At 35.0% G+C, this 26,540-nt stretch overlaps 1 protein-coding gene across 1 annotated transcript in view; it reads right to left on the reverse strand.

Annotated features, from left to right (window-relative positions):
* The window catches only part of Sgcz (sarcoglycan zeta), an 895,063-nt gene that overhangs the window by 90,835 nt on the left and 777,688 nt on the right, over positions 1-26,540 (reverse strand). Inside the window, exon 4 of the mRNA XM_051182286.1 lies at positions 1,016-1,103. Coding sequence (XP_051038243.1) covers positions 1,016-1,103 — 88 coding nt within the window. The remainder of the gene's footprint in view (positions 1-1,015; positions 1,104-26,540) is intronic.

Here is a 26,540-nt window from a genome sequence, read left to right on the forward strand (position 1 = left end):
TATCATGTAAGTTTATTACATGCCATATATTATATCAAAACATTTTAGCATTGCATGTATATCAAATATGTATAATGTATATAGTCGCAACAGATTGATTTGTATTTTCTATATGAAAACTGAGTGAGATAATTACACATGCTATGTCAATGGCTAAGTTAAAATTTATTTGATAATACAAGTAAAATCATTTAGGACTGAGGATATCTTTTTAAAATTAATTTTTAAAATGTATTTTTCACACCAAGCACAGTTTCCCCTTCCTCCTTCCCTCCCAATTCCTCTCAATACCTTCTTTCTATGCTCTCATCCTCTCTTGAAAAAGTGTAAGGCCTCCCATGGTAGTCAGCAAAGCATGGCATAATAAATTGAGGCAGGACCAAGCTCTTCCCTACTGCATTAAGATTGAGAGAGGCATCCTAGCATAAGGAATAGGATATTTTTTTAGTTGGTAGAGTGTTTGCCTACTATGCAGAAAGCCTTTGGTTAAATCCCCAGCACTGCTACAGTGTAAACAGAGCTTCAGAGAGGTGGAGTTAAGAAGATCAAGAGTTCAGGGTCACACTCAGTTACATAGCCAGTTTAGGTCAGTCTAGTCTATGCAACACCCTATTTCAGAAAAGAAGTAAACAAAGTACTATTTGTCTTTCATATGTTAAATCTTTCATAAATAATCTTAAAAAAAGCTTTGTCAGAAACTGAAAGTACTAACATTTATTATAGTAAAAAATTATTTGTATATATATATATATATATATATATATATATATATAATTTCATCAGAAAATTACTGTCCTAAATCAAAGGATGCACATACATATTATGCCATGCCACCCTATGTGCTTTCTATATCTATTTTGATATAACATGAAAATATTTCAGGGAAAAAATACTACATTTTGAAACTTAGGAGTAATGAATTGGAGAAGGAACATAGCGTCATGTATTTCAATTTGACCACAGAGTCTAAAATGGAGTAAGACAGAATGAACAGACTTTACCTCTGAACACTCACCGACTGTCAGCTGTCCAGTAAGCTGTCCCATGTGGTTTCTCGCATTCACTGTTACATTCCTGTCAGACTGTAAGACCAGTGGACTGTCCTAGGAAATATGTATGAAACACAATAATCAAATAACAATATAAATGGAGTCAGAAAATATGCAATCATTGTGTGCATGTTCTCTCAAGTTTATTTATAAGCAGTAGGCAGATTTATTAACATTTGCTTGAACTGGGTAGAGAACGTGTCTCAAAATAGTTTTACAATAGAAAGGAGTATTTTTATGTTTATACCCAGGCATTAGCCATCTGAAGGCAGCATTTCAACTTTACTGGTGGCTCTTAACCAAGGCTATAAAATCCCCTACATCCACTTTCTTCATCGTATATAAGCTTTTTGACAGGGATAATCTATCCAATCCTGATGGGAGATGTCATTCTGTATATGTTTCTCATACTGGTTAATGAATAAAGCACTCTTGGCCAACAGGAAAGGAAGATAGGAGGGGCTAGGAGACAAGGAGGAAAGGGGAAGTAGTAAGGAGGAGTCAAGATGGAAGATGGAGAGAGTAGAACGCCAGCGGCCTCTCTGGTAAGATAAGACTGTGTGGAGATTAATAGAAATGGGTTAATACTTAAGACAGAGCTAGCCAATAAGAAACAAGTACCGGGCCAATAGCATTATATCAAAGACAGAGTTTCAGTGTGTTATTTGGGGCTGGCGCGGCGGCGTGACCAGACCAGTGGCAGGAGGACAAACTTTACTCCTTATACAATCCCAATAGGGAATTACTTCTAACTAACTTTCATGCTTTACTATTAAGTGAAATTTCCTCAAAAATTTCCTCCTCTTGTCATTGTGACTATTGCTTGATTCAACTCATAAATGTTCTTTCCACATTCTTTTGTTAACACATTTGTCAATGCAGTTTTCTTGTCCCATGTTGTATTTACATATTTATCTCCTTTAGATTACTCGATTGTGTCGAAAATGACAAAGACTATGACAGTCAGGTTTACACAACTGCATGTCTGCTATTTCTCCTAGTGCAAATAGGAAGTAGTTGCTATGTATTTATTAAGTAAAAACCCTATAAAATCAATCAATTAATTACTTAATTAATTGATAATTAATTGGTTGATTATTTAATAATTCATTTTTTACTATCTTATTCACCTTCCTCTGTGTGAATGCTCTGTGAATTGTACAATGGCTGTGACAAGGAACACAAGTTATTTTTCTGAAGATTGTTTTGTTTGTTTGTTTGCTTATTTGTGTCCTGTTACATGTTTACTTAGGAGGCAAAATGTTTTAAATATCTTTATTAGACAAGTAACATTATTTATGACCTAAACAAAGTTGAACATTGACAAATTATGCAACCATTTATGCAAAAATATTTATTATTTATTGTGCACAATATAATTTATGGAGGCTTGGGTCTTTAAATGATCAAAGTGCAATGGCTATCTTTAAGGAGCATAACTTGGAAAGCTTAAGTTTTTGAAAATTAAAAAAAAACTGAATTTTCTCTTCTACCCATTTAATATCCCCACTTGTACAATGAAGTCAATACATGTATATTTTATTTTTAAAATTGTATTTATCTTTAAAAATATAATATATTTTATCCTTTCTTTTTCAACTCTCAGCTCCTTCCAGATCTTCCTCACTTCCATACTCATACAACTTCATGTTCTTTCTCCTTCTTCAACAAAAGGAAAAGAAAGAAATGAAACCACTGAAAATCAGAGTTCAATTTGTGTTGTGTTGGCCAATTAGCCCTGGAGTATGACTGATATACCTAGTGTTACTCTATTGAAGAAAAATATTTTCCCTCCTAGAAGCTATTATTTGCTATAGCTTATTGTCTGAAAGTGGGATCTCCATCATGCTGAGATCCTGTCTCTCTTTAGCTTATGCTAGTTACAGTGTTTGTGATTTCCTATGTGCATTTGGCATGTTGGTCTGAAAAAAAAAAAAAAAACTGTTTCCTTAAAACTGTCCATCACCTCTGGCTTTTATAATTGTCATGTCACTTATTTATTTACATATAGATTCCTGAGCTTTAGGGGTGAGGGAGGAATATGCTAAAGAGATCCCATTTGGGGCTAAGCACTCCAAACAAAATTTCTCACTCTCCAGTTGTGGGACTCTGTGTTAATTATTACCATATACTGAATGAAGAAGCCTCTCTGGTGTGTATCACTTATGATATCACTTATGGTATACGGATCTATGTGTACAGTAATATTTCATTAGGAGTCATGTTATTGCTATGTTCCTTTAGCAGATAATAATAGTAGATGTTCATATAGTGCTCATGACCTATATAGTCTCCAGTTCTCAGCCTCACTAACAGCACCACATATGGATTCCATTTGCATGTAATGGACCTTAAGTTCAAAAGAAGAGTACTTTCACTTCCCAATCAATCTTGTAGCTATTGCACCAACAAAAATATCTTGCAGCCAGGTGATTGTTATAGCCAGTGGTGTTCATAGCTTTTTGAGATTGATGATTGAGTTTTCCTATGATAGTGTGAATAGTATATTCTAGCACTCTGAATGCTTCCTAGTAGGGGTGAAGCTGGATATCTCTACATTCTTTGCATAATTATGTGGTTTGTTCAGCAATTGGGTGTTACTGTGAACGTTTGAGAATAACCATAATATTGAAAATAGACTATAGAATTTTGGGGGTCTATGGGATTCCTTTGGCCAGTAACCAAAAATATGTAACCCATTCCTTATACTGGAGTACTGGAGTACTGGAGTTTGTATTGGACAACAAATGATGCCTAGCTGGGGTATTGTTTCCTTCTATTGTGTGGTAAGAACACACACACACACACACACACACACACACAAGTTTCTAGTGTAGTGGGTTTCAGAATGGAGTTTTCTCCATAGTCCATCTTCAACCCTATTCTTCTACACATTTTAATCTTACTGTTTAAATTTCCATTATATCCTTTCATAGCTCTATATTTCATATCTCCTTCATTGGATGATCCCCTCTACCATTGGTCTCTTACTAGAGACATCTAATTCTAGAAACGAACCAAATTTTAAAATTGTATGTAGAGCTAAATAAAAATTTTGCAAGAGATGAAACATACACACACACATACACGAAGGTACACACACACACACACGAAAGTACACACGCGTGCGCACACACACACACACACACCACCACCACCACCACCATCATCAACAACAATAACAAGTTTTAAAAAGGCCGAGAATTTGAAAGAGAATAAGAGATATGCTTGGCAGAGTATGGAGTGAGGAAAACAGAAGTAGAAATATAGTGATTATAACCTTAAAATATAAATATAAAGAATGCACATAATTAATAAAATTAATGACAGCAAATGCTGTTGAGTATATAGGGAAAGGAGATACTTAGTTATTACTGGCAGGAGTGCTAACTGGCACAACTACTACATCGTGGGAGTTCATCAGAAGCTGAAAAGAAATCTACCTCAAAATACGGCTAAATCACTTTTAAGAATAACCCAAAGAATGGAGCTGACTGAACAAAATGGTGTACTGTTTAACACACTATAGCTCCCAATGTCACTGGTACTAGTGGGCAAGTATTGAAGAGATGGGAAAGACAGATAAACAAGGCAGTTATTATGTTTATTTATCTTTTAATTAATGTTTTGGTAGGGATCATTTGGGGGGGGGGTGAACACTATGGGATTGACAGGCAAATATGGAGGGCTGGGAGATGGGAGGGATTGGTGTTTGTGCTGTTATATTTCCAAAGAATTGAAAAAGAATTATGTTATAAAAATGTAAATGTCACGGTAAAATATTTAAGGAAAAAACAAGCAAACAAATATACTTATATAATAAAGTTATTTTAATTCGTTTTAAAAAATAACCCGAAGAATTCTACATCGATTACAGAGATATGTGCTCATCAATGGTCATAAAGATAAGTTACATATAGGATTTTAGACTCAGAAAGATAAGACAGATGATAGAATATTTTCTTTAAATCTTGGTAAATGTTAATGAACTAAATATTGTTAACTGTGGTTCTTATTTGATAACTGTTTTGCTATGTATTTTACTATGTTAAGATTAAAACCCTTCTTTTTATTTTAGACAGAAAAGAGGAGATGATGGGGGATGTCATTCTGTGAATATGTTCCTCGTATTGCTTAATGAATAAAGCACTTTTGGCCAATAGGAAAGCAAGATAGGCAGGACTAGAAGACAAGGAGAAAAAGGGAAATAGAGAGATCCAAGATGGAAGACCTACAGGGTAGTACGCAGGCTCTCTCTCCAGTAAGACAAAACAACGTGGAAATACTTAGATTAATAGAAATTGGTTAATATTTAAGAAAGATCTAGCCAATAATAAATTAGTAACTGGCCAATAGAATTATATCTAAAAAATAATAATGATAATAACCAGGAAGTAGAAACACCCTTAGTAGTCCAAAACTGATGAATGAATAACGAATCTGTGGTATATTTACAGAATTAATGATTTTTCTGCTTTTCAGAAAAATTAGTTTATAAAAATTTCAGGCAAATGGATGGAACTAGAAACAACTATTCTGTGTGGGATGGGAACTGGGTGTGGTATCTAAAATGAGAAAATATTGTTTTAAAATAAAAGAATCATGCTAAAAAATGTTATAAAAAACAAAAACCAAAACAAAACAAAAACCCAACCATTCTATGTAACCCAGAGAATAAAAGACAAATATCACATGTTTTTTCATATAAGGGGTACTACCTTTAATGCTTTAGATTTATGTGTTTCATGTACATTCATTTTACATACCAGCCACATAAACACTGAATGTTAGGATTTGGTATTTTTTTATTTGACTATGGAAGAAGATGTGTTATAGATTCTCCTAAACTCTCGAGGTCTCCTCTAAGTATAAGCAATTATGGAAGGAGGTGATTCAAATTACACACATATATGTAACATTCAATCCACACAACACTCACAAATACGCCTTTATTAAGCAGGGTTTTTTAAATGCATTCAAACAGACATCATCTTATTTTTAACATAATTTCCCAAATCTGAAGAACATATTTATTCTGCTAAGGTTTTGTTGTACAAAATGGCTACCCCTAATTTCACTTTTGGTTTGTCTCTTAACCCACCTAACTCAGATAATTTAGCTAGAAATGAAATTTTAATTCTTCATTAAAAATATAGGTCAGAGGAAACGATGTTATCATATTATAACATTATAAATAAAATAAATATGCAAAAGTATATCTACCCATTTCTCTGTAAGTATATGGGTACTGAATTACTTTAAATCAATTACATCATTCCTACCCAAATGTCCAAATTCTTTCAACAACACAGATTGTCTACTAAGTACTGTTTCTAGACAAGTAACTGATAAGAATACTATGACAGCTGATAATTGCATAGTATATATTTTGTGTAGCCCATATGCATACACATACACAATAACTATATTACATATTTACAAAACACAATGTAGACATTTTTAAAGAGTTCTACATAAAAAGAGGCCATTAGTTTTAGGGAGAGCAAGGAGGTTTATATGTAAAGGTACTGAAGGGAGAGAGGGAAGGGAGAAATATACTTAAAATGCAATCTGAAAATTAAAATTAAGTATTAAATTATTAAGTAATAATTTGGATATAAGAAACAAACCTAAATGCTACTCATAAATCAAAAGTTGTGAATAATTGGTTAATCAGATTTGAATGTATTACTTTTAAGTATTTGATATATATATCTTTTAGATTCATAACATTTATGAGAGTATTTGCTTTCATTTGAATTACTAGACATACTCAAAACGACCACACATGAATATAAGTATAATGAAAAGCACAACATCCTAATATGTTTAACTAACAGACTGTGGAGGTGTTATAAGTATTGTAAGAATTATTGCTGTATGGAAGATCTTAAGACCAAAGGAAAGTAAATTTAAAAAGGCAACAGTTAACAGTCATTTTTTCTGATCTAATACAGAAATAGACGTGTTAGAACTGAGGGTTTAATCACTGTGTATTTTTGTTTACAAGATGTCAATTCACTTTTACCCTCACTGTAGGGATCCTATTGAATTTCTATCCCTGGCTCACTTCCTTTCTACTTATTCCACTAAATTTCCTCTCTGAATTAAAATTTTTATATCCAGATTAAAGTTTTAGAATGGTAGCAACAGCAATCTTTATGCTCACTAAAAACATAAACAGAGCTATCAGAAGTGATGAGCAATTTTCTACAATATACTCATGTGAATAAAATCATCTTATGCTATTCTGACTTAAATTCGGTTAAGCAAATGTAGTTCCTATGAGTGCAGCATGTTCACAGGCAAATTCCATGGTGATTTTAGTATGTAAATCAGCAAGTGATTACTTTGAGGCTAGGACCACTACTTATGCATTTTAGGACCAAATAATAACCTTGGACCTCTGGATTCTGAATCAATGTATTTGTGATAAAAATGATGACAACCCAGTAGAATTATCTAACAAGAATATAATCCAACAATGCTTTGCAATTGATAAGTCTGTTAGTAGGTATATTTCTCAATGTGAATCAACAGTAAACTTTGATTTTATTTGAAAAACATTTAGGAAATGTTACCCTAAACAAAGATGTTAACACACATTTTGTGCTCTCTTTTGATTGTTTCTCCAAAGCCCTATCTATGAGAAAAAAGTTGTCATTAATGTTTTGTTTGTATCTATTTTCTTAAATGATTTCTTTATATTTTCTTCTGTTTCTGTGTTCCAAAACTGAGAACACTAGTACCCAGTCTTAGATATTAAAAGAAGCAGAGCACTATCCTTTTATGTTTTATAATTTCAAAACATAATTTAAGGAGAAATATTATATGATATTACCTAAGGGATCAACAATAATTCTGTTAATGCTTTGAAAGTGTTTATGCAAGGTGCTATGCTACACACTTCACTAGTGTAGGAATCTGTTTTCATTAATACAAACCCCAGATAAGGCTGCACCACGGGCCCAGACAATTTGGGCTGGGTTGACATCCTGGATCAGGGTGGAAGGAATGGCTACTCAGGTGGGAATGGTTCTAGCATCAGCATGTCTCCTGCATACCACCAAGGCCTCATGTTGTGGCCCCAGTCCTGCGCCTCTGTGTGACCTTTGGTGGCAATGAAAGACCCAGAAGTCAGCACAGACACCAGCCATGGTAGGACCATGGACCCCTAGATGCTTCTCCTCAGCGGCTGGGTCTGGATGTCACCACTACCTTAGCAGCAGTATGGCTGCACGACTCTGCATTTTCATCAGTGGTGGATATTCGTACTGGGCTCTCATCTGTTTCACAGGGAAGTTTCCTTGATGAAGGGTGAATACTATTTTTATCTGTGAGTATAAGGGCAAATGTTTATAAATTGTTGTTAGGAATTATATTGGATTAGTAAATTAGTAGTTGTAGATTGTTCTGCTATAATCATGATTTTACTAACACTGGGTACTTAGCTAGATATTTAATAACAGGCATGGTACTCTTCTTGTAGAGTGGATCTTAAGTCCCATTAGTGCACTATTGGTTATGGCCAAGCTTTGTGAGCCACTACTGCACCAGTAGGGTTACTGTGCTAAGTCAGTCATCGATATGGTTCATAGGTATCCTCTATTCTTTTTTTTTCTTTCTTATTTTACATATCGATCCCAGTTCCATCCATCTTCCCTCCTTCCCTCTCCCCTTCATTCTCTCCTTCCTCCCTCTGTCCCTCCCTCCCATGTCCTCACCCCCCCCGAAACCCCCTCATCCCATCACTCCCCCCCCACTCCACAGGGAGGGTGATGCCTTCCTGGAAGAATCAACAATATCCGTCAATTCATTAGGAGAAAGGACCAGGTACTCTCTCCTGCCTCTAGGTTACAGGAAGCATCTAGGTTACAGGAGTATCCCTCCATGGAGAATGTGCTCCCAAAGTCCTTTCATGCACCAAGGGAATCCTCTATACTTTTCCATTAATCTGTTTGTCTCTTTTTGTATCAGTACCATGTTTTATTACTTTGGCTCTGTGCTTCAACATGAATCATACAATAATTTTTGAGGCTACTATGAATGGTATTGTGTTCTTTATTTCCCAGTATTTTTGTCATTGTTATACAGGAACACAACCGATTTGTGCAGGTGGGTTTTGTAACCTGCCACTTTGTTGAATGTGCTTATCATCTCCAGAAACTTTCTGGAGGAGTCTTTCAGATTTCTCATGTATAGAATGCCATAAATAAAATATAGATACTTCCTGACTTCTCTGTTTTTTCCTTGTATGCCTTTTACTCTCTAATAATTATAGCCAAGCCTTAAAGAACAATTCAAATAACAGTATGTAGAGTGGACATCGTCATCTTATTCCTGATTTTAATGACAATGTTTTGGGTTTTCTCATTTGCCATAATGTTTGCTATAGGCTACTTTACATAGAATTTATTGAATTTCACATAAAAAATAACGAACTGTATTTTGTTAAAGGACTTCTGTCTGTATTGAGATTACCATAGGTTTTAGTCACTTTCCTATTGCTATGAAGAAACACCATGATCAAGACAAATCTTATGAAAGAAAACATTTAATTGTGGGCTTGCTAACAGTTTTAGAGGCTTAGTTCATTATTATCATGAAGGAAAGCTTGGTGGGACACACAGTGAAGTAGCTAAAAGTTCTACATCCTGATCCTCAGGCAGCATGGAAAGATGCTGGGCATGGCATGGACTTTTGAAACCTCGAGAATTACCCCTTCTGACATACTTCCTCACTCTAGCCATTCAAATAGTGACTCTCTTTACTTGACTAAATAGTCAAATACATGCTTTTAAGGGAGCATTTTTATTCAAAGCACCACTCCTTATGATTTCTGTCCTTGAGACCATTTTATGATAAATTACTTTTATTGATTTACCTATGATGAACTATATGTAGCAAACCAACAGCCACCATCAAACTGAATGGAGAGAAGCTTAAGACGATTCCTCTAACATCACGAACAAGACAAGACTGCCCTTTCTCTCCATATCTCTTTAATATTGTACTTGAATTTCTAGCTAAAGGTATAAGACAACAAAAGGAGATCAAGGGGATCCACATTGGAAAGGACACACTAAAACTGTCTCTATGATATGATATGATATGATATGATAGTTTACATAAGCAACCCGATAAACTATACCAGGGAACTCTTACAGCTGATAAACCCCTTCAGCAAACTAGCAAGATAGAAGATGAACTGAAAAAAAAATCAGTAGCCCTACTTTATTCAGATGACAAGTAGGCTGAGAAAGAAATCAGATAAACATCACCCTTTATAATAGCCACAAACAACATTAAGTATTTTGGTGTAAGGCTTACCAAACAAGTGAAAGACCTATATAATAAGATCTTTGTGGCTCTAAAGAAAGAAATTAAAGAATATACCAGAAAATGGAAAGATCTCCCATGCTCATGGATAGGTAGGATAAATATAGTAAAAGTGGCAACATTGCCAAAAGCAATCTACAGATTCAATGCAATCCCCATTAAAATCCCAGCACAATTCTTCACTGACCTTGAAAGGATAATAATCAACTATATATGGAAAAACAAAAGAGCCAGGATAACCAAAACAACCCTATACAATAAAAGAACTTCTGGAGGCATCACCATCCCTGACTTTAAGCTCTACTACAGAGCTATTGTTCTGAAAACAGCCTGGTACTGGCACAAAAATAGACAGGTAGACCAATGGAATCAAATCAAAAATCCTGACATAATCCCACATACCTAGGAATACCTTATTTTCAACAAGACAGCTTAAAGACTACAATGGGGGGAGGAAAGGGTCTTCAACAAATGGTGCTGACCCAATTGAATGATGGTGTGTAGAAGACTGCAGATAGACCTATGTCTGTCGCTGTGCACAAAACTCATGTCCAAATGGATCAAAGACCTCAACATCAATCCAGCCACACTGAACCTCTTAGAAGAGAAAGTAGGAGGTAACCTTGAACAAATTGGTATAGAAGACCACTTCTGAAACATAACTCCAGGAGCACAGACACTGAGATCAACAATTAATAAATGGGACCTCCTCAAACTCAGAAGCTTCTATAAGGCAAAGGACACAGTGGACAAGACCAAACGGCAGCCCATAGACTGGGAAAAGATGTTCACCAATCCTCCATGTGACAAAGTGCTGATCTCCAAAATATACAAAGAACTCAAGAAACTAGTCAACAAAACACTAATTAACTCCATTAAAATGGGGTACAGAACTGAAGAAAGAATTCTCAATAGAGGAAATCAAAAAGACTGGAAGACACATAAGAAAGTGCTCAACATCCTTAGCTAGGGAAAGCAAATCAAAACAACGTTGAGATACCATCTTACTCCTGCCAAAATGGCTAAAATTAGAAACACCAATGACAACTTATGCTGGATAGGATGTGGAGAAAGGGGAACACTCTTCCACCGTGGGAGTGAAAACTCATACAGCCATTTTGGAGATCAGTATGGCGGTTCCTCAGGAAAATGGGAATTAGTTTACCACAGGACCTGACAATCCCACTCTTAGGCATATACCCAAATGATCCACATCCATACAACAAAGACATGTGCTCAACTATATTCATAGCAGCATTCTTTGTAATAGCAAGAACCTGGAAGCAACCTAGATTCCCCTAAACTGAAGAATGGATAAAGAAGATGTGGCACATCTACACAATGCAATAGTACTCTGCAGAAAAAAAAATAATGGAATCTCGAAATTCGCAGGCAAGTGGATGGCACTTGAAGAAACCATCCTGAATGAGGTTAATCCAGTCACAAAAAGAGGAACATGGTATGTACCCGCTCATATATGGATTTTAGACCTAGATCAAATGATTACCAGCCTATAATTCACACCACCAGAGGAACTAGGATACAAGGTGTATTCTAAGAGATTCATATAAAGTTCCTCACAGAAGGGGGAAGGGACAAGTACCCCCCAGAGCACATGGGAAGAGGGGACAGTGAATGGAGAGAGAAGTGGGAGAAAGAGAAGGGGAGGGAGGAAAGCACGTGGGACTAGGAAGATTGAGTCAGGGTAGGAATAGTAGACAGACATAGAGAGAGAGAGAGAGAGAGAGAGAGAGAGAGAGAGAGAGAGAGAGAGAGAGAGAGAGAGAGAGAGAGAGAATGAAAAGAGGAGCCATTATTGGTTTGAAGAGAAAACTGAACCAATGAAAGGTCTAGAGACCTACAAGACTGCTGCCAATTAACAATTTGAGCAAACGTGGAAAGGCTACCATAAATGCCCTTCCCAGATAGTGAGGTCAACAACTAACTTATCCACCATCATGGAGCCCTCATCTAGTACCTGTTGGAAACAGAAGCAAACACCTGTAACTAAACACTGAGTTGAACTAGAATCCAGATGCAGAAGGAGAGGACAAGACCAGGTTGCAGAAACACATAGAGATAGCTGACCTGAACAAGGAGGAGCTAATGGGCACCCAGACTAATAGCTGGGAATCCAGCATGGGACTGACTCAGGCCCCCCTGATTTTGGGTCTCAGCTAGAAGGACTGTGCAGTCTAAGAGACCTCAGACAGTGGTACCAGGATGTATCCCTGGTACACAAAAGGATCTTGCAGACACATTCCCCATGGAGGGATACTGCCTTAACCTAGAGATAGGAGAGAAGTTTAGTCCCTACTTCAAATGACTTGTCAGATTTACATGACCCCACCTGGATGGCATTGCCCAACATGTGGAATTGGGTTGGGGGGATGGTAGGGGAGTGTGTTCAGGGTGCATGTGAGGGGGCAGAGAGTGTAAGTGGGAGGGAATGAGGGAGGGAAGGAGGGAGGGAGGGAGGGAGGTAGTGAGAGGGAACTGGGATCGACATGTAAATTAAAGTAAAAAAATATCCTCATTTTCTTTGATGGAGGAAGATATTGCTTTGAAGCAACTTCATTGTTCTCTTTACCTGCTACAGCTAATAAAGCCCTTTCCCATCTTTTGATCTAAAAAAAAAGTTAAAGATATACATTTCTCTCTAATGATAGACTGTATTATTTAATGTTATGTTTTGTTTTTATTTTCATCTAATACTAGGAATTTTTGATATTTTCTCTGACTCATTTATCATTCAGTAGTTTCTTGCTTACTACACATGATTTTGTATATTTTCTGTAATTTCTTTGCTATAGATTTATTTTAATATTATGTGTGGTCAGATAGAATACAAAGGATTATTACAATTTTCCTCTAATTTTGTTAAATTTGCTTTGTATCCTAATATGTACCTATATTATATCAATGGAATAATCTATAAATACATATTTGGACCATTTGGCCTATGATTTTATTTAATTACGTTGTTTCTAATTTTTGATTGGTTCATCTGGCTTAAGTAGAGGTAAAGGTAATGAAGTTAAAATATTACTGTGTTGGTATTGATATGTGTCTTGATATTTAATAGAATTTTTTTTATAAAATTGGATGAGAGTCTAGTCCCTACACCAAATGACTGGACAGATTTTGTTGATCCCCTCCTAGAAGGCATCACCATCCCTGTGGAGTTGGGGGGGGGTGGGATGGGAGTGTGTTTGGGGGGCATGGGAGGTAGGGAGGGAGGAAGAGGGAACTGTGATAGACATGTAAATTAAGAAAAAATAAAATTGGGTGAGCCCAGATTTGGTGAATTATTTAGATTTAGTGGTTCTTCTTTCTAGATTGTTCTATTTAGTATGTATTTACCATCTTTGTCTTTTTTTTTGCTAGACATTATTTAAATTATTTTTGATAGGTATTACTACTGCATCACTTCTTTGGTGTTTGGTCATTAGGTTTTCTCATATAGACACAAACCAGAATTATCTGAAAAGATGCTAGCTTAATTGAGGTATTAGCTTCACCATATTCTTCTGTGCACATGTCTATGGTCATTTTTCTTGATTAATGATTGTTATTGGAGAGCTTAAGTCATAGTGGGAAGTAGCAATCCTAGGAAATATGGTTTTGTTAGTATAAGAAGGCAGTCTGGGAAAGCCACTTGGAGTAAGATAATAAACAGTATTCCTCCATGGTCTCCATTTCAGTAACTGCCTCTAGATTCCTGCTTTCTAGATTCCTGCTTTGGGTTCCTGTCTTGGCTTCCCTTCACAGTGCACTATAATCTGTAACTGAAACCAACCATTTCCTACTCAATTTTTTCACATCATTGGACAATCTATGGCAGGCCCATTTTATTGAATTGTTTGTTTTCTCATCATTTATTCTAATATAGTGTCTATTCTTGATAGCAAAGTATGTATAAATGGGATGTCACAAAAGAAAGGATCCTCTAATACAAATTGTCAGTTCCCTTTTTTATAGAGGATTACACTTCATTATTATTCAGAATTAAAATAGAAAAAATATTTATTGATTCCTGGCATTTTGTTGTTGCTGTAGGTTTTCGTGGTGTCTTGTTGGTTTTGTTGTTCTTATTTGCTGCCAACCATCTTGTTCTTGTTTATTTTTTACCAGCATTTGTACTGTACTCATTGCATATTCTCTGTAGGGCATTTTGTGTTTGAAAATACTTTAGCCTTCTTTTGAGACAGAAAAAAAGAATTATTTTTCAATTGAGATAGATAATCTTGCTAGGTGTATAACCATGGATTAGCAATTGTGATCTTCTAATTTTGTGGTTTAGTTTTCAAATGGCATGGTGACTTTCTTCTCTGGTTCATAATACTTAGTATTCTGTGAGTCACCTTTTGGTAAGTTGTGTTGAAGTCCTAGGCTTATTTTTGTGTTGCTGTGATAGAACATACCATGATCAAAAGTAACTTGTGGGGGAAAGTTCCGTTACAGCTTTGGCTCTGCATGAAGGGGACATTAAGGCAGGAACTCGAGGTAGGAACCTAGAGTCAGGAATGGAAGCAGAAACATAGCAGAGCAGAGTTTACTGGTTTTCTCTACTTGGCTTCTCTTATTTGCTTCCTTATGCAGCTCCAAAACACTTTTCTTGTTGGTAGCACCACCCACAATAGACTGATCCTTCCTTCCTGTTTCATTAATCAGGTAATCCCATCCAGAATTACAGACCAGTCTTATTGGAAGAAATTCCCAAAATGAGATTCTCTCTTTCCAGATATAGCTAAGTTTGTGTCAATTTGACAACAACAACAACAACAACAACAACAACAATAAAAGAAAACAATATACTGGGATTTTCACATACTCTGAAAGAATAACCTTGTTGCTTCATTTTCTTCAATGATAAATTTGTCATTTTTGATTATCTACAGTATAAAGATACATTTTCTTTTCTTCATTGATAGAAATTACAAATTGTTTTCATTATCCTACATTATTATCCAACCTCCCAGGCTTCATTGTGTATATCACTTTCTATATAAAAGATGCTTTCTTTATTATTATAATTATTAATATTGTTATTATTGATTTTAGTTCCATGTGTATGGATTTTGCCTATGTATAGCCTATGCATCCTTCAGGGACCAGAAGAGTGGGTATAGTTTTCTTAGAACTGGAGTTACAGATTTTGTGAGCAACTGTCTGGGTGCCAAGAATTGAACCAAGGTCATCTTATTAAATAGAATGTGATCTTAACCACTGAATCAGCTCTTCAGCCTTGCAAATTATATTTTTGAAAATACTGTTTTGTGGTTTTTTTCCCTCAGCACACTTTCTTTAGATATAAGAAACTAAGAAAAACAACTTTCTCTTCATGCTTATTTTTACATTGTGTTACTTTCCTAAACATTTTAATGTACACTTGTACATTATACATTGTATATTAGCACACTAGCATTAAAACAAAATACAATAAATATTTCTTTTTTATACATGTTTGTAATATACATTGTAGTTTATTTTGTGATTCACTTTAATTTTCTTAGCTTCATTTCACAACATGGAATTTACTCAAATTTCCCTTCTTTCTTTCCATTCATACCTTTGGTTCCTTTTAGCCTAAATTCATGTCTACTACTCTTTATCTGACTGGATGATAGTTGATTTGAAATACTCATTTTTCAAATCCCAGCACAAAGCTGCATTCCATGGGCATCCCTCTTACCATTCAAGTTAACATTCAAGTCCTTCCCTCCATTTCCTTGAGCCATGCTTGATATCTGTTACAGTATTCATTACAGACATTTTGTTTTGCCTAGTCATTCATGTGTCCAAGTCTTCCACTTGACTAGATTATCCTGAGAATGTGTTGATTCCTTTTCTTTATGCAGACTTTTCAAAATAGCTATTGTTATGTTTGACACATGTTTAAAGATGACAAACACACTCTGAATGATTGCAGAACACATCTGAAATGCAACACACTTAGGTAAGCTCTTTATGCTCATCTGGACTTTCATCTAGATAACAGACATCATAGGAGTCTTGCTGTCTCTTCTGCTTCTCTGTAGTCTTTTGTTTTTAAATTATCCTCTGTAGGATATTTCTGAAATGCTATTTAAATTAAACAAGCTGAACCACATGGTTTACATCTCTGTGCTGTAATCTGTAACTTAATTTTTTCTCTATTCCCTTTCTTATTTGAGCCACATAAGAACCTGCAAAACAGGTAACTAAAAATTCTTTGCTTAATAACAAACTTATTGGAAACTTAATTTATCTCAGCAAGCAAATGATCTAATTACCGAAATTGTTATTTTACATATAGTGGTATAGATTGTTAAGACAGTGTCTTCAGATTCTGGGTTAATAATTTTAATAGAGTGTGAAATAGCATAGAAAAGTATTTATTGAAAGTCAACATTGCATACGTTTCTAGTCCAATATTTTTACTGAGAATTTCCCACAGTGATGTTGACTTTTAAGAATATCTGTGCACATTGAAGTTGTTATATGCTCACGCCTACTTCTTTGGTGTTACACAGTGACCATGGTCATACACATATGCTTCTTTTTTGGCTTTCCTTACCCATATCTCACTGATAAATGTATAAATAGAGTGTTGTCATTTGGAGCAGTTTTACCCATTGCTCTCAATTACAGGAGAACCTTGAAATCAGCCTATCTCTCCACTTTTCAAATGTTTAAACTTTATATATGGGTAACCTTATAGTTGATTTTTTTCTAATGAGTAAGTATCCTGAATGAAAAAATACCATCCCTACTCCAAAAGATTAAAAGATTCAGATAAGTAAGATACTGCTATATTATATCAATTAGATGTACAACAGTACTAGTCATCCCTTTTTTGCTTGTGCATGGCTTGTAGCACTAGAGACATTTCTTCCTCTTTCACTTCCACTCAAAGCATTGTATTCATTTTCACTGCAGATGTCCCTTCAGTCTTTCTAAGATATTGCCTTAGCCCTAGCCCCAGATGTAACTCAATTCACTCTGCACATTAAGTTCTATAGAATGCACTATTCTAGGAAGCAGACAGGGTAGAATGTAATTCTATAAGGTCTGTCATAAGGAAACTTTAGAGCATTTGTTAAAAATTTCCTGTTACAATAGGATGGACAATCAAGAGACTGCATAAGTAGATATGACAGATTGATAGATATTTAAGCCAAAAGTACAGAGAATTTCTATTTTTAATCAATTAAATTAGTAAATTATTTTTAGAAAAGGGATGATAATAATAATGAGTGTGCATATGCATGCGGGGCAAAGTGATACAGAAACACAGAGAGAATATTAGGTATATTATTTGTATATGAAAAACTTCATATTTTAAGTATACAATGAATGGAGAATAATAAAATATCTTTATTAAGTTAGTTTACTTTTCTTTTCATGGAAATTGGCAATTTAGAAAAGTAAGTTTCCAGACTCTAAATTTTACTTTTTAAATGCAGCACAGTTAAATGAGAAAATCAAGTTTCTCAAAAAGATATATATTCTTTCAAGGGAAGCTTTAATTTCAAGTAGGTAAAGAGATAATGAATTTTAGATTATTTTCCCCCAGAAATATCTTCATTCATGTAGTTAAGTTTTCAGTACTTGAAAAATAAGCACAATGCTACAATGATGCTTTCCTTCTCTTAAGCTAAAGTAGGCTTATTAAATCTCCAAATATTTGAAAATGTTCAGTTTACTTTGTGTCTGTGTACTGCAAATTCGTTCCTAAGTGAAAAGACACAACTCAGAGGTATGTTTTTTGTGTTTGTTATTTTTCTGCGTTTGTTATTGTGAATAAACACGATGGCCAAAGAAATTACAGAAGATTTTATTTGGTTTACAATTGCAGAGGGTTAGGGTCCATAATGGTGGAGGGCAGCATAGTAGTAACCAGTAGGCATGACTTTAGAAATGAAAAAATGAAAAAATCACTAAGTACAACTTCTTGGTGCTTTTGGCACAAAGTTCTGTAAGATCAATACAAACCATTTTAGCTCTCTCTAGATACCTAATATGCTTCACTTACTATAGATTTTCTGGGGTGGGGTGTTTATTCACTGTTTCTATATGCTTCTACATGTTTTTTATACCAATTTCAACATTCCCCCTTGCCTTCTCTTTCTTTCTTGTCCCTCTGTTTGTCTCCTGCCCCATCTTGTTCTATTAAAGTTTTAAAAAACTTAAGGTATATTTGTTTTAAGACCCAATTTTTCATTTGAATATAATCTGGCTTCACTCTTATCTTAGCAAAACTTGTCATCTTCCAATATGTATTTTGACCTTTGTACAATGCCCAAATCACTGTAATCTGCATTTTCTGGTTCCCAAATATAAGTAACTGCCACAAAATTAACAAAAATTGTCATTTATCATATTCTATATGACAAGTTATGTTATCAAACTATTTGACACTGACTGCTATTAAGAATCTCAGCAAAGGAAAAAAATGTGTGTAGATAATTTGGACAGTAGATTATCAGCATTATACTTTTGTACACTTTTATACACTCTTGTATACTTATGTCATTTATAATATTGCATAGACATATGTAGAATATTACTTTATTGTCAGTATCTTTCAAAGTAACTATTCCATTCTATTAATTATAGATTTCATCTGTATGGTTATATAATATGAAGCAATATTAGGCAGGTTTCTGCTTTTGATTTAAAAGAATTTTCACAGAAAAGTTTGCTCTTATTTCATGTAATTATATATGATCAATTTTATTGGAACATTATTTGGGCAATGGTTATTTCTTTATTATGGATAATTTTCTAAAATTATATTTCACAAGCAAGTATAGTTCCTCTCCCTTTCACAATATCACAGTGATATTGAAATAAAAGGATAAACATTTTTTAAGTTGGCCCTATTTTATATTGTTATTCTTAAATGCCTTTCTTGGTATTCTCAATAATGTTATGCTAAAACTAGCAATGGTGGGGGAATTTGCTTGTGTTGAACAGAACCTTGCATGGCAGTGTGTTTAGAACAATGCTGAAAAATGAAGAGCCCAGATGAAGAAAATGACTGATAACAAATGATAGCTGATGGGAAAAGAAGCAGACACCCACAGCTAAACACTGAGATGAACTCCTGGAATCCAGTTGTAGAGAGGGAGGAGTAATGAGCATAGGACGCACGGCCATGCTGGTGAAACCCTCAGAAACAGGTGACCTGACCAAGGGGGGGCTCAAGGAAATCAGTCTGACAGCAGGGGAACCAACACAGGACCAACTCAGACACCCTGAACATGGGTGTCAGTTGGGAGACCAAGGCAGTCTACAGGACCTCTGACAGCGAAACCCGTATTTATCACTAGTGTACAGATTTTTGGGAGCCCATTTTCAATGGAGGGATTCTCTCTCAGGTTAGATACATGAGGTAGTATCTAGGTCCTGCCCTACATGAACTGACAGCCTTTGATATTCCCCTATGGAAGGCCTCACCCTCCCTGGGGAGTGGATGGGAGGTGGGATGAGAGGATGGTAGGAGCCATGGGAGGACAGGAGGGAGAGGGAACTGGAAGAGGTATGTAAAATAAGATTGTTTTTTATTTAAATTTAAAAATGGTAACATGGATGTGACAAAAGGGGAAAGAAGATTCAGTGTTGATGAGACTTTTACCTGGCACTTCAGTCTTGAAGTCAGTGTGGAGAATTCTCAAAGAACTAAAAGCTGGCTATACAATTTCTTGGCATATACCTAAAGGCCTTGGCATCCTATTCCACACCTAATTGCTCAGCTATGTTTGTTGCCCCTCCATTTACAATAGCTAGAATATAGAAGCAACCTAAATATTCTTCAGTTGATGAGTGAATAGGAAAATGTGGGAATGAATACATAATGTAATTTCATGTAGCTGTAAAGAAGTGAGATAATAACTTGATAGAACTAAAAGCTATACTGGCTGAGGTGGTCTACAACAGGAAAGGTAAATGACATATAACCTCTCTTATTTGTGGGTCATAGCTCTGGATCTTTAGATGTGACAGTATAGATGAAGTAACAACAGAAACCAGGACCATGAGATGCTAGGGGAAAGCTCTAGAGTGAGTAATACAAGGCACATGTGCTATTAGGAGGGAAATGGGAAAACTGGTGGCATTGCCTGAGGGTATGTAACACAGAGAAAGTAAGAGAGGGGGCAGGCAAGTGGGTAGGCAGATGGACTGGCAGACAGTCAGACAGACACACACATACAAACAACAACAACAACAACACAGAGAGAGAGAGAGAGAGAGAGAGAACTCTGAGGATGTTTGAAAAAGTAATAAAATAGTACATTGTTCTATGTTTACTGAAAAAGTGGAACTAAGTATCATTATGTCAATGAGATAACCTAATTATATAAATAGAGTCATAACACATCCCAGGTGCCGCAGTATGTAACACAAATCCCCAGTGTTTTTCATGGGATACTTCATGTTAAGGTATTTGTTCAAAAGCAGTGAAAGACTATTCCTAAAGAATGGAAGCTGCTTGGCTGCCTCTCCCCCTCCACGACCAAATTTTAATGGTAAGATCCTATCCCTGAATATACTACTTACTTTGAGCAGGAGAACTGAAGGTGCTATGCAAGCTGCCAAGGAAAAAAAAAAAACCAGGCATTCAGCTGTAGTTTAAATTTCCTAAAATTCTATAGGCAATTGTTGTCACCTTAACCTGTGAGGATTACTTGTATAATGGTGGGAACAAAAAAAAAAAAAAAAAAAAAAAAAAAAGGAAGGCTCACTTTATAGCAATTACTAAAGAATATTCTTCATGTGGCCAAACTAGCATCTAAAAATAGACTTTTAAATTATACAAGACGAATGCAAAAACGGGAAATGTTTCAAACTTCACAAAATGCATAGTAAAGAGCTTAAACATCATCTTCTCACATTTTTGGCTCTGTCTTCCTGTTTGCTATCAAAGTATGCTAGAAGTTACATTGTATATTTTGGCAATTTACTTTGAAAACTATATTTTATAATAAAATAAAATTACATGAAGTCTTTCAAACTTAGCACAGATAAAACAAATCTGGACAGTTAGGCAAGTATATGAATACGTGCAGACTTAAAGAAATGGAAAATCAGATTTTTTTTATTAACTAGTAGCTAGTTTTACAATGTAAAATTGTATGTAATGTTAAGTTTTTATATAACTCAACCAAGAAGGGCTGTATTATTCTTGTTGGATCTCTCACAGAGACTACAGGCTGATACAAACAAATAGTAAAATTATTCTATCAAAAAAACCTGAACAAAAAGGCAAGCAATCTCAGTTTACATTAACATATGGAAACTTACAATATTGATTTAATAAAAGAAGGAAAGATAATAATGTCATAAAACTACAAAATGTGGGACTAAAAGACCAAAGGAAGTTCAAATTAGATGGATAGGAAGAATATGGTATTGTATTTCACATAAGTAATTCATAATAGATCACTTCATATTTTATAAAAACAATAGAACCAAGTCATTCAAAGATAAGTGAAATTTCTAATAACCCTGACTCAATTATTATTTATTGTACATATAGGCAAACCATTACAGTGCATATAATTATATGCACAATTATTATGTGGTAATTTTAAATGTTGTTTGCAATAATAAAGTAAGATGGCTTATTTTTTTGTTTCTGGTTTTATGTTTTTATAGCATAAATCTCTTATTCTCACTCTCTCTGTGTATGTATGTTCTTTTGTGATTTTTCTTTATCTTAGACTCTATTATTTTTCCTGTTCTTTTGTGTCTTGTCCTGGCCTGCTTGTTTTATAAAGGGAGAGAGTGGGAGAGGGAGAGAGAGAAAGACAGAGAGAGAGAGAGAGAGAGAACAGTTTTGTCACCTTTGAGTGGTAGGAAAGTGAGGAGGATCTGGAAGGATCTGGAGTAGGGGTGATAGGAAATGCCATTATGTATATATGTTTCTCATACTGGTTAATGTATAACCAGTTGGCCAATAGTAAAGGAAGATAGGAGAGACTAGGAGACAAGGAGGAAAGAGGAAGTAGTAAGCAGGAGTCAAGATGGAGAGTCTGGAGAGAATAGAACCGCCAGCCGCCTCTGGTAAGACCACGTGGAAATACAAAGAAATGGGTTAATACTTAAGACAGAGCTAGTGTATAAGAAACAAGGAACTGGCCAACAAAATTATATCTAATACAGAGTCTTGGTGTTTTAATTGGTGCTGGCGCAGCGGTGGGACAAGACCAGGCGGCGGGCAGAAAAACCATACTTCTTACATAGGGGAGTCACAATCAGAACATATTCTATGAATAAAGTCATTTTAAATAGAAATTCATTTTCAATAAAAATAAATAAATCATTTTAAATAATTAAAACAATTTAATTATTTCTATGAAAGCATGGTGAACAGTAAGATTCTGGTGTTGTTAGGGTATAGTTTTATGGGAGATGTCATTCTATAAATATATTTCTCTTATTGGTTAATGAATAAAGCACTGTTGGCCAATAGGTAAGCAAGATAGGAGACAAGGAGGATTCGAGGAAGGAGTAGAGAGGAGTCAGCATGGAGAGACTGGGGAGACCAGATGCCTGCCCCATTCCCTGGTAAGATGAGACCATGCGGAAATACTTAGATTAACAGAAATGGATTAATACTTAAGACAGAGCTAGCCGATAAGAAACTAGTAACTGGCCAACAGCATTATATCTAATACCAAGTCTCTGTGTATTAATTGGTGCTGGAGCGGGGCGGGACAAGACCAACAGCGGGTGGAAAAACATACTGGCTATATAGTTTTTCAGTAACGAATTTCTTCTGCCATGGGTGGTCACAGGTATAAACTAAGCACAATCAAGCACAATGAAAAATAGACAACAGAAGCACATAATAAGAAATGAATATCTGGAAAATTGAAGATTTATTAAAACATAGTATTTTACTTGTCTGTACTTCTCTTACATTTTCTAATGATCTCTATCCAAGAGAACCTTCAATATAAGGTGAATGGCTTACTTCATCTATAGTACCAATGAGGTACAGAGAGTTATTGAAGAAACTGACCCACAAGTTTATTTTACATTTATTTGATTATAATTGTTTAAAACTTAATATCCACTGGTAGTTAGTAGCTTGGTGTTGAAAATTATAGTACTGATAATATAGAACCATCCATTATAATGAATAAATTAAAGTGTCTGTCCTTTATATTTTATAGTTAACTCTAGAAAACATTTAATTTTTTTCATATTACTCAATATATTTTTATAGTCTTTGCCTTTTCTCTTATAATCCAATTTAAACCTCAAGAAACTTTGAATGAAAAATGTAAATATCATTTATCATCATAAAATAGACAGCATGATAAATGGGAATGAAGCCTAGAATTGTTTTATATGAATGCTGCAGAGATCATTTATAGTATTTATTCAAAAAATGAAGGATACAGAACTCAGATGAAACAATTTTCAATGGATATAATTTATACAATTAAACATTAACTAGGTTACAATAAGTTAAAAAAGAAAACTCAGGCATCCTTATTGTTGACATTTGTATTAACCCTCAACTGCATTGAATAATTAGATGCATTTTATTCATTCTTTGTCTTTTTCATTTTCTCAGGAAAGTCTATTCAAAACTCATCAATTCTCTAAGACAGACTCTCATATATTGTGAATTCATTTCATAAAGGCTAACCTGTATCAGAGATCAGTACAAAATTTCAACATAGCTTTACATTCTGAGCAGATTCCTATTTAAGAGTATTTGAGAATATCCAGTACAATTTGGCCCAGTGTATTGACTTTGTGAATAGTTGTACCACTGTTAGTTGTTAAGGGATTCCTCCATTTGCTCTGAGAATTCAAAGATAAATATTTTGAACTGTTATTAATATGCAAATCTCTAAAGCCTTAGTACTCATATCCAGATCATGGTGGTTTACTTGTCTCAGTGCTATATCTTGTTTTTTTTCTAAACTAGGCTTTGTGCCAGAAATATATGTTACCCCTACAGTTTATTTTCATTGCTAATAAGGTGTTTCCAGATAGTGCTTTTTAGGAGGGCTGCATATTCCTTTTCATCTATACATGTTCACTAAGTGCTAGACTGGCTCATTGACCTCTGAGGCAGGTATCACTCAGTACAGTAAGAAATAAAGTATAATTAAAAATTAATAAACACAGTATTAGCACGTGACATTAATATAAGCTTTGCCATCCCTACCACGTAGATGATATAGTGTTATTATCACAGTATATTATCATCATATTGATGAATAGAAGACATCTGACTGTATATTTCATTGGTGCCAGATGGTGTTTGATGCCCCAATGTCTTGGAGTGTGGTATTTTTGGGGATAGCTATGGATTCAGGTGGACTTTACATAATTTTAACAACAATGTATACCTTCATACACAGGTCTTCTTTAAATAGTTGCATTTAATGTTTTCAATGTGCAAGATAAAGTAATATGAAAATTGGCTCTATCTGGAATAAATGATCTTTTTGTGGTGATACCACAAAGTATAACTTTCTTATCAAAACACATCTGGGCTATTTGGATATTTTATGCATTTTTTCAATGTAATTTTCAAGAAATTGATAGTCCTGAAAAATAGTCCAGTAAAAAGTATCTGATGGAAGCAGAAGCAGACACTCACAGTTAAACACTGAGCAGAACTCGTGGAATACAGTTGCAGAGAGGGAGGAGTGATGAGCAAAGGGGTCAAGACCAAGCTGAAGAAAGCCATAGAAACTACTGACCTTGACAAGGGGGAGCTCATGGACTGCAATCTGATAGCTGGGAAACCACATAGAACTGATCCAGATTCCTTGAATGTGGTGTTAGTTGGGAGGACTGGACAGTCTATGGGGCCTCTGGTAGTGAGTGGATACGAATAGACTTTGGAAACCCACTCCACATAGAGGGATACTCCCTCAGCCTAGACACATGGGGGAGGGCCCGGGCCCTGCTGCAAATGATATGACAGGCTTTGAAGACTCCCCATGGAAGCACCCAACCCCGGGGATCAGAAAGGGGATGGGATGGGGGAACAGGGGAGGACTGGAAGGTGCGGGAAATGAAATGAGATTGACATGTAAAACAAGCTTGTTTCAAATTTAAATTAAAAAGTTATTTTAAAATAAGTTAAAATTAGTCTACATAAAATATCTTTCCAGGTCCCCATTTATAAATGAAGAAAACCATGACACAAAATAAAGGTAAATATGTACAAGGTATTCTGACCGATCATTTAAAGATATTTTGTATAGGGTACAAAATGTCCTGGTTTAAATCTTAAAGCTGGAAAATGTAGAAGAAGGTAAAAGAAAAAAAAAAAAAAAAAAAAAAACGTTGCTCTAGCACAGCATTTAAAATTCTTTCCGCTTATTGAGTTGGGGTTTTCAATAACTGGTCATTCCACATGTATATTTGTATGAAATTTGTACATCTCTTTTGCAAAGAGGCATAAAAGACTGTTGTTGACTCAAACATATGGTCGCAAAATAATTTCCACTTTTGCTTTTAACAGTAATGTTTGAATGTGAGTATCAAATTAAGAACAAATGAACTTAACACCAAACAAGAGAGCTACATTATTTCAGATTCCCCCCTCCCCCAGGAATGTTTTGGCCACCTACGTTTTACCATGGAAAGCTGTTTTAGTGTTATTAATTCATGAAGGTTTTTAAGTTGGAAAATATCCATAAATAAATTAGTAAACATTAAAATTGTAATACAGTGGTTCTCATCCTTCCTACGCTGCAACCCTTTAATACAGTTCCTCATGTTATGGTAATCCCAAAACATAACATTTGTTGTTGCTACTTCATAATTGTAAATTTGCTACAATTACAAATCACAATTTAAATATCTGATATTTAGGATGTCTAAGGGTCCTTTGACCATAACAGATTATGACCCAGATTGAGAAACACTGGAATATAGTTCTTTATTTTGTTTACTTACTCTTAGTCTTAATGATGCCATTTGAATTATAATAAATATATAATTTTTTGAAAATAACTTATATTTTTTTCCTATTAGTCTGCAAAATGTCTGTGGGTTTGAAATTGGGGAAAACATTTATCTCCCCTTCAAATTCCAAACATTTCTCCTACACAAGATTTCTAAAATGGACAGTCAATTCATGTTTTTACCATTTCCCTGAAACTTCAGTAAAGTATTGTTCATCCA

The sequence above is a fragment of the Phodopus roborovskii genome, unplaced genomic scaffold, assembly GCF_943737965.1.
Source record: "Phodopus roborovskii unplaced genomic scaffold, PHOROB, whole genome shotgun sequence".
In the NCBI taxonomy this organism is placed as follows: Eukaryota; Metazoa; Chordata; class Mammalia; order Rodentia; family Cricetidae; genus Phodopus; species Phodopus roborovskii.